The sequence below is a fragment of the Hyla sarda genome, unplaced genomic scaffold, assembly GCF_029499605.1.
Source record: "Hyla sarda isolate aHylSar1 unplaced genomic scaffold, aHylSar1.hap1 scaffold_320, whole genome shotgun sequence".
Classification (NCBI taxonomy): Eukaryota; Metazoa; Chordata; class Amphibia; order Anura; family Hylidae; genus Hyla; species Hyla sarda.
The window spans coordinates 1-14809 of NW_026609934.1; the positions used below are offsets into that span (position 1 = coordinate 1).

General features: G+C 38.7%; 1 protein-coding gene across 1 annotated transcript; it reads left to right on the plus strand.

Moving 5' to 3' along the window:
* Positions 1–7682: 7682 nt before the first annotated feature.
* Positions 7683–12909, plus strand: PTK7 (protein tyrosine kinase 7 (inactive); the record flags this gene model as incomplete). The annotated part of the gene is given in 10 exon segments (XM_056553510.1): positions 7683–7832; positions 7915–8065; positions 8147–8274; positions 9416–9610; positions 9679–9819; positions 9893–10125; positions 10218–10292; positions 10516–10667; positions 10755–10933; positions 11135–12909. Coding segments are annotated over 10 exon segments (1577 nt in total), but the record flags the coding sequence as incomplete, so codon positions are not given.
* Positions 12910–14809: the final 1900 nt, after the last annotated feature.

The following is a 14809-nucleotide window of genomic DNA, read 5'->3' on the forward strand; positions in this document are numbered from 1 at the left end:
CACACTATATACATTATATATATATATATCCATCATATACTACACTCATCTATCACACACTATATACATTATATATATATATATCCATCATATACTACACTCCCATCTATTCACACACTATATACATTATATATATATATCCATCATATACTACACTCCATCTATTCACACACTATATACATTATATATATATATCCATCATATACTACACTCCATCTATTCACACACTATATACATTATATATATATATCCATCATATACTACACTCATCTATTCACACACTATATACATTATATATATATCCATCATATACTACACTCCATCTATTCACACACTATATACATTAATATATATATCCATCATATACTACACTCCATCTATTCACACACTATATACATTATATAATATATATATATCCATCATATACTACACTCCATCTATTCACACACTATATACATTATATATATATAATATCCATCATATACTACACTCCATCTATTCACACACTATATACATTATATATATATATCCATCATATACTACACTCATCTATTCACACACTCTATATACATTATATATATATCCATCATATACTACACTCCATCTATTCACACACTATATACATTATATATATATATCCATCATATACTACACTCCATCTATTCACACACTATATACATTATATATATATATCCATCATATACTACACTCCATCTATTCACACACTATATACACATATATATATATATATCCATCATATACTACACTCCATCTATTCACACACTATATACATTATATATATATATCCATCATATACTACACTCCATCTATTCAACTATATACATTATATATATATATCCATCATATACTACACTCATCTATTCACACACTATACATTATATATCCATCATACTACACCATTATTCACACTATATACATTATATATATCCATCATATACTACACTCCATCTATTCACACACTATATACATTATATATATATCCATCATATACTACACTCCATCTATTCACACACTATATACATTATATATATATATCCATCATATACTACACTCCATCTATTCACACACTATATACATTATATATATATATCCATCATATACTACACTCCATCTATTCACACCTATATACATTATATATATATCCATCATATACTACACTCCATCTATTCACACACTATATACATTATATATATCCATCATATACTACACTCCATCTATTCACACACTATATACATTATATATATATCCATCATATACTACACTCCATCTATTCACACACTATATACATTATATATATATCCATCATATACTACACTCCATCTATTCACACACTATATACATTATATATATATCCATCATATACTACACTCCATCTATTCACACACTATATACATTATATATATATATCCATCATATACTACACTCCATCTATTCACACACTATATACATTATATATATCCATCATATACTACACTCCATCTATTCACACACTATATACATTATATATATATATCCATCATATACTACACTCCATCTATTCACACACTATATACATTATATATATATATCCATCATATACTACACTCCATCTATTCACACACTATATACATTATATATATATCCATCATATACTACACTCCATCTATTCACACACTATATACATTATATATATATATATCCATCATATACTACACTCCATCTATTCACACACTATATACATTATATATATATATCCATCATATACTACACTCCATCTATTCACACACTATATACATTATATATATATATATCCATCATATACTACACTCCATCTATTCACACACTATATACATTATATATATATATCCATCATATACTACACTCCATCTATTCACACACTATATACAATATATATATATCCATCATATACTACACTCCATCTATTCACACTATATACATTATATATATATATCCATCATATACTACACTCCATCTATTCACACACTATATACATTATATATATATATATATCCATCATATACTACACTCCATCTATTCACACACTATATACATTATATATATATATATCCATCATATACTACACTCCATCTATTCACACACTATATACATTATATATATATATCCATCATATACTACACTCCATCTATTCACACACTATATACATTATATATATATATATCCATCATATACTACACTCCATCTATTCACACACTATATACATTATATATATCCATCATATACTACACTCCATCTATTCACACACTATATACATTATATATATATCCATCATATACTACACTCCATCTATTCACACACTATATACATTATATATATATATCCATCATATACTACACTCCATCTATTCACACACTATATACATTATATATATATCCATCATATACTACACTCCATCTATTCACACACTATATACATTATATATATTTCCATCATATACTACACTCATCTATTCACACACTATATACATTATATTATATATCCATCATATACTACACTCCATCTATTCACACACTATATACATTATATATATATCCATCATATACTACACTCCATCTATTCACACACTATACATTATATATATATATCCATCATATACTACACTCCATCTATTCACACACTATATACATTATATATATATATCCATCATATACTACACTCCATCTATTCACACACTATATACATTATATATATATATCCATCATATACTACACTCCATCTATTCACACACTATATACATTATATATATATCCATCATATACTACACTCCATCTATTCACACACTATATACATATATATATATCCATCATATACTACACTCCATCTATTCACACACTATATACATTATATATATATATATATATATATATCCATCATATACTACACTCCATCTATTCACACACTATATACATTATATATATATATTATATATATATATATCCATCATATACTGCACTCCATCTATTCACACACTATATACATTATATATATATATCCATCATATACTACACTCCATCTATTCACACACTATATACATTATATATATCCATCATATACTACACTCCATCTATTCACACACTATCTATATATATATATATATATCCATCATATACTACACTCCATCTATTCACACACTATATACATTATATATATATATCCATCATATACTACACTCCATCTATTCACACACTATATACATTATATATATATCCATCATATACTACACTCCATCTATTCACACACTATATACATTATATATATCCATCATATACTACACTCCATCTATTCACACACTATATACATTATATATATCCATCATATACTACACTCCATCTATTCACACACTATAACATATATATATATATATCCATCATATACTACACTCCATCTATTCACACTATATACATTATATATATCCATCATATACTACACTCCATCTATTCACACTATATACATTATATATATCCATCATATACTACACTCCATCTATTCACACACTATATACATTATATATATTTCCATCATATACTACACTCATCTATTCACACACTATATACATTATATATATATCCATCATATACTACACTCCATCTATTCACACACTATATACATTATATATATATATCCATCATATACTACACTCCATCTATTCACACACTATATACATTATATATATATATCCATCATATACTACACTCCATCTATTCACACACTATATACATTATATATATATCCATCATATACTACACTCCATCTATTCACACACTATATACATTATATATATATCCATCATATACTACACTCCATCTATTCACACACTATATACATTATATATATATATATATATATATATATCCATCATATACTACACTCCATCTATTCACACACTATATACATTATATATATATATATATATATATATATATATATCCATCATATACTGCACTCCATCTATTCACACACTATATACATTATATATATATATCCATCATATACTACACTCCATCTATTCACACACTATATACATTATATATATATCCATCATATACTACACTCCATCTATTCACACACTATATACATTATATATATCCATCATATACTACACTCCATCTATTCACACACTATATACATTATATATATCCATCATATACTACACTCCATCTATTCACACACTATATACATTATATATATATATCCATCATATACTACACTCCATCTATTCACACTATATACATTATATATATCCATCATATACTACACTCCATCTATTCACACTATATACATTATATATATCCATCATATACTACACTCCATCTATTCACACACTATATACATTATATATATATATATATCCATCATATACTACACTCCATCTATTCACACACTATATACATTATATATATCCATCATATACTACACTCCATCTATTCACACACTATATACATTATATATATATATCCATCATATACTACACTCCATCTATTCACACACTATATACATTATATATATATATCCATCATATACTACACTCCATCTATTCACACACTATATACATTATATATATATATCCATCATATACTACACTCCATCTATTCACACACTATATACATTATATATATCCATCATATACTACACTCATCTATTCACACACTATATACATTATATATATCCATCATATACTACACTCCATCTATTCACACACTAATATACATTATATATATATATCCATCATATACTACACTCCATCTATTCACACTATATACATTATATATATATATCCATCATATACTACACTCCATCTATTCACACATACATTATATATATATATCCATCATATACTACAACTCCATCTATTCACACACTATATACATTATATATATATATATCCATCATATACTACACTCCATCTATTCACACACTATATACATTATATATATATATCCATCATATACTACACTCCATCTATTCACACACTATATACATTATATATATATCCATCATATACTACACTCCATCTATTCACACACTATATACATTATATATATATATCCATCATATACTACACTCCATCTATTCACACACTATATACATTATATATATATATCCATCATATACTACACTCCATCTATTCACACACTATATACATTATATATATATCCATCATATACTACACTCCATCTATTCACACACTATATACATTATATATATATATATCCATCATATACTACACTCCATCTATTCACACACTATATACATTATATATATATATATATCCATCATATACTACACTCCATCTATTCACACACTATATACATTATATATATATCCATCATATACTACACTCCATCTATTCACACACTATATACATTATATATATATATCCATCATATACTACACTCCATCTATTCACACACTATATACATTATATATATATATCCATCATATACTACACTCCATCTATTCACACACTATATACATTATATATATATCCATCATATACTACACTCCATCTATTCACACACTATATACATTATATATATATATATCCATCATATACTGCACTCCATCTATTCACACACTATATACATTATATATATATATCCATCATATACTACACTCATCTTTTCACACACTATATACATTATATATATATCCATCATATACTACACTCCATGTATTCACACACTATATACATTATATATATATATATATATCCATCATATACTACACTCCATCTATTCACACACTATATACATTATATATATATATATCCATCATATACTACACTCCATCTATTCACACACTATATACATTATATATATATATATCCATCATATACTACACTCCATCTATTCACACACTATATACATTATATATATATATCCATCATATACTACACTCCATCTATTCACACACTATATACATTATATATATATATCCATCATATACTACACTCCATCTATTCACACACTATATACATTATATATATATATCCATCATATACTACACTCCATTTTTTCACACACTATATACATTATATATATATATATATATATATATATATCCATTATATACTGCACTCCATCTATTCACACACTATATACATTATATATATATATATATATATATATATCCATCATATACTGCACTCCATCTATTCACACACTATATACATTATATATATATATATATATATATCCATTATATACTGCACTCCATCTATTCACACACTATATACATTATATATATATCCATCATATACTGCACTCCATCTATTCACACACTATATACATTATATATATCCATCATATACTACACTCCATCTATTCACACACTATATACATTATATATATATCCATCATATACTGCACTCCATCTATTCACACACTATATACATTATATATATCCATCATATACTACACTCCATCTATTCACACACTATATACATTATATATATATATATCCATCATATACTGCACTCCATCTATTCACACACTATATACATTATATATATATATATATCCATCATATACTACACTCCATCTATTCACACACTATATACATTATATATATATATATCCATTATATACTGCACTCCATCTATTCACACACTATATACATTATATATATATATATATATATATATATATATATATATATCCATCATATACTGCACTCCATCTATTCACACACTATATACATTATATATATATATATATATATCCATTATATACTGCACTCCATCTATTCACACACTATATACATTATATATATATCCATCATATACTGCACTCCATCTATTCACACACTATATACATTATATATATATATATATCCATCATATACTACACTCCATCTATTCACACACTATATACATTATATATATCCATCATATACTACACTCCATCTATTCACACACTATATACATTATATATATATATCCATCATATACTACACTCCATCTATTCACACACTATATACATTATATATATCCATCATATACTACACTCCATCTATTCACACACTATACATTATATATATATATATATATCCATCATATACTACACTCCATCTATTCACACACTATATACATTATATATATATCCATCATATACTACACTCCATCTATTCACACACTATATACATTATATTTATATATATATCCATCATATACTACACTCATCTATTCACACACTATATACATTATATATATATCCATCATATACTACACTCCATCTATTCACACACTATATACATTATATTTATATATATATCCATCATATACTACACTCATCTATTCACACACTATATACATTATATATATATCCATCATATACTACACTCCATCTATTCACACACTATATACATTATATATATATATATCCATCATATACTACACTCCATCTATTCACACACTATATACATTATATATATATATATATATATATATATATCCATCATATACTACACTCCATCTATTCACACACTATATACATTATATATATATCCATCATATACTACACTCCATCTATTCACACACTTTATACATTATATATATATATATATATCCATCACATACTACACCATCTATTCACACACTATATATCCCAGCATGCACCGGTGTGACCCTGTCCTTCTCTCATCAGATGGGATTCCTCTTCCCTCTCACGTGGACTCTGAGGCCGGGCACTTGCACTTCCGCCGGGTCAGCCGCAGCGATGCTGGAAATTACACTTGTACTGCTTCCAACAGCCAGCAGGGGGAGATAAAGGCGTCTGTGACCCTGGTTGTGGCAGGTGGGTCCCCCTGACATCTGGGGGTACAGAGAGGGGGAGAGTTTTTGCTGTGATCCCTGTAACCCCTTGTCCTCTGCTCCAGTCTACATCAGCTTCAATGTGATCCCCGAGAACACGACCGTCTACCAGGGCCATACGGCGACGCTGCACTGTCAGGCCAAAGGGGACCCCATCCCGCACGTCCAGTGGAGAGGACGGGAAGGCATGCTGGACGCCACCAATGCTCACAGCCGGTAAGCCCCACCCCCCCACTGAGGTCTGTGCTGGGGGCCACATACGGTGGGATCTTCTCTCATCTTTACTTTCTTCTTTAGGGTCCAGATTATGCCAAACGGATCCCTGGTGATCTATCACGTATCCAGCGAGGACTCTGGGAAATATACGTGTATTGCTGGAAACGTGTGCAACATCCAGCACCGCGATTGTTTCCTCTACGTTGTAGGTGAGTCTGGGGTGGAGGGATCCTCTATGAATAGATCAGTGATCAGAAATAGTCCAAGGATTCTCTACGAATAGATCAGGAATAGCCCCAGGATCCTCTACGAATAGATCAGTGATCAGGAGAGATCCTCTTTGAATAGATCAGTGATCAGGGGGATCCTATAAATAGATCAGCAATCAGGAGGGATCCTCTGAATATATCAGCAATCAGGGGGAATCCTATGAATAGATCAGTGATCGGGGGGGTCCTCTGTGAATAGATCAGTGATCAGGAGGGATCCTCTGAACAGATCAGTGATCAGGAAGGATCTCGGTGATAAAGGGGATCCTCTGTGAATAGATCAGTGATCAGGGGATCCTCTGTGAATAGATCAGTGATCAGGGGATCCTCTGTGAATAGATCAGTGATCAGGAGGGATCCTCTATGAATAGATCGGTGATCAGGAGGGATCCTCTATGAATAGATCGGTGATCAGGATGGATCCTCTGAATAGATCAGTGATCAGGAAGGATCTCAGTGATCAGGGGGATCCTCTGAATAGATCAGTGATCAGGAGGGATCCTCTGAATAGATCAGTGATTAGGAAGGATCTCAGTGATCAGGGGGATCCTCTGTGAATATCAGTGATCAGGGGGATCCTCTGAATAGATCAGTGATCAGGAGGGATACTCTGTGAATAAATCGGGGGGGGGGGGGGGGGGGTCCTCTGTGAATAGACCAGTGATTTAGGAGGGATCCTTTGACTAGATCAGTGATCAGGAGGGATCCTCTGAATAGATCAGCGACCAGGTGGGATCCTCTGAATAGATCAGCGATCAGGAGGGATCCTCTGAATAGATCAGCGACCAGGTGGGATCCTCTGAATAGATCAGCGATCAGGAGGGATCCTCTGAATAGATCAGCGATCAGGTGGGATCCTCTGAATAGATCAGCGACCAAGTGGGATCCTCTGAATAGATCAGCGACCAGGTGGGATCCTCTGAATAGATCAGCGATCAGGTGGGATCCTCTGAATAGATCAGCGATCAGGTGGGATCCTCTGAATAGATCAGCGATCAGGTGGGATCCTCTGAATAGATGAGTGATCAGGAGGGATCCTCTGAAAAGATCTATTAGATCACAGTCTTCCCTGTTGTTGTAGATAAGCCCAGTGTTCGGGAGGCTCCCGATTCCAGCGCTCCGTATAAGATGATCCAGACGATCGGGCTGTCGGTGGGGGCGGCGGTGGCGTACATCATCATCGTCCTGGGGCTCATGTTCTACTGCAAGAAAAGACGGAAAGCCAGAAGATTGGGCAAGAACGAGGGGGAGGAGCCAGAGATGGAGTGTCTGAATGGTGAGGTGCCGGCCCAGGCCTCTCCTCCTCCCTTCACTACATGGTGCTGATGGTTTTATCTCCTGCAGGGGGCGCTACACTACAGAACGGGCAGGTGGCGGCAGAAATCCCGGAGGAGGTTCCTCTCACCACTCTGGGGAATAAGAGGATGAGCTCCGGAGACAAGATGACCTTCCCCCGTGGCAGCCTGCACCCCATCACCACGTTGGGTGAGTGCCCCTCCAGCCTGGACATAGGAATGGCCTCGTCCCTGCACAGTACTCAGCCTCTTTTCACCCGCAGGTCGTGGGGAGTTCGGGGAGGTTTTCTTGGCAAAGGCTCAGGGCATCGACTCCGGCTCGAAGGACGCGGTGGTTATGGTGAAGGCGCTACAGACCCGCGACGAGCAGCTGCAGATGGACTTCAGGCGGAAGCTGGACATGTTCTCCAAACTCAATCACCACAATGTGGTGCGACTGCTCGGTCAGTGCTGCGAGATGGAACCGCACTACATGATCCTGGAATACGTGGACCTGGTGAGAGAACGGGCGCTGCCTAGTAACCTGATGAGATCGCCGGCCTCCCGTACACCCGCCGGGTCACTCACCGCTCCTCTTCTCTTATATAGGGAGACCTGAAACAATTCCTGAGAATCTCCAAGAGCAAAGACGACAAGATGAAGCCTCTGAGCACCAAACAGAAGGTGAGATACTAGGACCAGAGGGGCGGGATATCGGCAAGGGGGTGTGGCCTGGGGGCAGAGGGGGTGAGGCACTTAGGACATAAGGTAGTGCATGTTTTGGAGTGGTGATTCTTGGGTAGATGGAATTCGGCCTGCATGGGCTTCATGTGGTCGTGGTACCATTTCGGTGATGGATTGTGGTGCCACTCGGCCCTCATGCTGTCATTGCTTTCTTCTCCACCAGGTGGCGCTGTGTTCTCAGGTGGCTCTGGGCATGGAGCATCTCTCCAACCATCGCTTTGTACATAAAGACTTGGCAGCACGAAACTGTCTGGTGAGCGCCCAGCGAGTGGTGAAAGTGTCCGCCCTGGGGCTGAACAAAGACGTCTACAACAGGTGAGTCCGGCCGTATCTGCACTGACCATGTGCCGTGGTGTTGCCCTGGGGCTGATGTATGACACCTTCTCTGCTGCTTGTCTTCAGTGAATACTACCACCTGCGCCAGGCCTGGGTACCGCTGCGCTGGATGCCTCCTGAGGCCGTGCAAGATGACGACTTCTCCACCAAATCAGACGTCTGGTCTTTCGGGATTTTAATGTGGGAGGTCTTCACCCTGGGAGAGATGCCGTACACGGACATGGCGGATGACCAAGTTCTCGCCGGTAGGTGGCCTCCATTTCGTGGCCTGTAGGGTGTTCTTTGGCCTCCATTCTAGGGCCATTGGGGGTGTTCTTTGGCCTCCATTCCGGGGCATGTAGGATGTTCTTTGGCCTCCATTCTAGGGCCATAGGGCGTGTTCTTTGGCCTCCTTTCCGGGGCCCGTAAGGGGCATCCTCTGGTCACTGTTGTCTCTTTGGTTGCAGGTTTACAGGGTGGATCCCTGAAGCTGTCGTCTCCGGAGAACTGCTCCTCACGTTACTACAAGCTGATGCAGCGCTGCTGGGCCTCCAGCCCCAAAGACCGCCCCTCCTTCAGCGACATTGCCAACACGCTGGGAGACTCCTCCTCCTCCTCCGCTGCTGACAGCAAGATGTGAGGCCACAGGGTGAGGGCAGACACCAGGGACAAACACAGAATCTGCCTCAGGGAGGGCCAGCCCCGACCGGACATTGTACACTACAGCAGCCATGTGTGGCTGTGACTGGTGCTGACATTATGGACCTTGGGGGAGGGACTTCCCTCAATACACCTCGGGGGAGGGGCTTCCCTCCATAACAAAGCACAATGCAGCTGCCGCCGCCGTCCTCCATGTATGTATGTATGTACGTACGGCGGTCAGTAATGTTACACGTCTTCTAGGAACATATTTATTCACAGATTAATGTATAACTTCACGTGTCGGTACGAGCTGAAGCCACCTCAGGGGCACGGGGGCCAGATTCACTGAGATGGGGCCCAATTACTTCAGGAGGGGTCTGTCCAGGCTCCGGTGAGGGGGATGTCCGTATTCGTAGTTCTCACTGCTCAGCGTTAGGCTGCAGAATTAAGTGCCTAAAGGGCTTGTCACATGGGTGGTGTCACATGGCACCCACTGCGCATTGAGCGCCCCTATACACCGCAGCCTTTGGGGGGGATGCTCAATCACACTACAATGGGGCACGTAGCCTTAATCTACCTGTGTGACACGACTCACAACAAAAAGGGACGTGCAGCCAACTAAACACTAATGTGACTGACTGGTCCTGCCAAGGGACCATGATTCTTGGCTCCAGGCCTGTACCAAGGGACCACCTGTCCTTGGTCTCGATCTATGCTGAGGGACCACCAGTTCTGCACCTAGGTCATGGCAGCGGGACCACCAGTCCTGGGTCTAGGTCATAGCCGAGGGATCACCAGTCCTGGTCTAGGTTATTGCTGAGGGACCACCTGTTCTAGGTCATAGCCGAGGGACCACCGGTCCTGGTTCTAGGTCATGGCCGAGGGACCACAGGTCCTGGGTCTAGGTCATGGCTGAGGGACCACCGGTCCTGGGTCTAGGTCATGGCCGAGGGACCACCGGTCCTGGGTCTAGGTCATGGCCGAGGGACCACCGGTCCTTGGTCTAGGTCATGGCCGAGGGACCAGCGGTGCTGGGTCTAGGTCACGGCCGAGGGACCAGCGGTCCTGGGTCTAGGTCATGGCCGAGGGACCAGCGGTCCTGGGTCTAGGTCATGGCCGAGGGACCAGCGGTCCTGGGTCTAGGTCATGGCCGAGGGACCACCGGTGCTGGGTCTAGGTCATGGCCGAGGGACCACCGGTCCTGGGTCTAGGTTATTTCTGATTGACTACCAGTTGTATCCTGGTCCGAGCTGAGGAGACCCCCAGTCCTAGCTCCTGGTCACCCGTCCTGAGCGGACCCCGTTGACCCTGAGGTGGGCTTCTCGGTTGTTTTGTTGCTTGTTTTGTTTTTGTAGCGTCTTCCATGTAACCCCCGCACCTCACACTAAGTGCCTGTGTAATGAAGGATTCTCGGGCCCTCAGACGTACACGCTCCGCGCTGGATCGGTTCTTTTGAGTTTTTTACAGATTTGTTTTTTATACGTTTGGTTACAAATTGTAGATTTGTTTTTTATATTTTTGGGCCATTTTATCGCTCAATCTGCTGGTTTGTTTTTTTTATTTTGAAGTTTTTCTTAAACCGATGCACCTGAGATGATAATAAAGGTCTTTTTATAGAAGGTTGTGGCCTCCAGTCTCCTCCCACAGGGGGCAGAGTTAACAGTCACTGATTCCTGGTACGAATATGTCCAGCCCGTTCCTTGTTGGAGTCCGTAGCCTGTAGCTGCCAGTTTGGGGGGGGGGGTTAGCCTCTAGGTTATGGACACCAAAAGAGCGGCCTATGAAATGGAGGAATGTGCTGTATAAATGGGCAGGACTTACATTCGCTCTCTAATAAGACCCCAAAATGGAAACGGGCCAATATAAACCCAAGCTCAGAACCCCACAGTATTAAGGACCCATCTGTGTCCCAATATGGTAGCGAGGCCACCTCTGTGCCCCCATAGAGTAGTAAGCCCTCCTTTGTGCCCCTTATATAGTAGCTTTGCCCCCATATAGTTGTTAGGTCCCCTCTGTGCCTGTATACAGTAGTTGGTCCTCCTTGTGCCCCATATAGTAGTTAGGTCTCCTCTGTGTTCCCATATAGTATAAATTCCTCTCTTTTGTAGTTAGGGCTCCCCCGGTGCCCTGATTTAGTATGTAGTCCCCTCTGTGCTCCCATAAATAAGTAAACCCCCTAGATATTATTAAGGCCCCATCTGCACTCCCATATAGTAGTTAGGGTAACTTTTTGCTGCCCCCTCTTTGCCCTTCCATAGTCGTTAGGTCATCTACTATACCCCCATGTAGTAGACATACCTCCTATGTGTCCTCCATGTAGCAGACGTGCCTCTTGTGTCCTCCATGTAGCAGACGTGCCTCTTGTGTCCTCCATGTAGCAGACGTGCCTCCTAATGTGTCCTCCATGTAGCAGACGTGCCTCATATGTGTCCTCCATGTAGCAGACGTGCCTCTTGTGTCCTCCATGTAGTAGACGTGCCTCTTGTGTCCTCCATGTAGTAGACGTGCCTCTTGTGTCCTCCATGTAGTAGACGTGCCTCTTGTGTCCTCCATGTAGTAGACGTGCCTCTTATGTGTCCTCCATGTAGCAGACGTGCCTCTTATGTGTCCTCCATGTAGCAGACGTGCCTCTTATGTGTCCTCCATGTAGCAGACGTGACTCTTATGTGTCCTCCATGTAGCAGACGTCCCCCCAAATGTGTCCTCCATGTAGTAGACGTGCCTCCTATGTGTCCTCCATATAATTTTTAGGCTCCCTTAATGCCCCAATATAGTAGACAGGCTTCCTGTTCTCACAGAGTAGTAAGGCTTCCTCTTTACCACCTGTGCCACCATATAGTAGTTAGGCTTCTTTGGACCCAAATATAAGACATGTTTATTTTGCTCCATATACAGTAATATTAGGCCTCCTTGGTGCCCCCATATAGTAGTTAGGTACCAAACCGCTGATCGAAAATAAAGGGAACACTGCGATAACACGTCCTAAATCTGAATGAATGAACTAATCATATGAAATCCTTTCCTGGAGGTCTGGATATGGAGTCACGCTCAAAATCACAGTGGAAAACCCCACTACAGGCTGATCCAACTTTATGTAATGTCCTTAATACATGTCCCAATGAGGCTCAGTTGTGTGTGTGGCCTCCACGTGCCCGTATGACCTCCCTACAACGCCTGGGCATGCTCCTGATGAGGTGGAGGATGGTCTCCTGAGGGATGTCCTCCCAGACCTGGACGAAAGCATCCGCCAACTCCTGGACAGTCTGTGGTGGATGGAGCGAGACGTCCCAGATGTGCTCAATCGGATTCAGGGGAACGGGCGACCAGTCCATAGCATCAATGCCTTCCTCTTGTAGGAACTGCTGACACACTCCAGCCACATGAGGTCTAGCATTGTTGTATTAGGAGGAACCCAACCGCACCAGCATATGGTCTCACAAGGGGTCTGGGGATCTCATCTTGGTACCTAATGGCAGTCAGACTACCTCCGGCAAGCACAT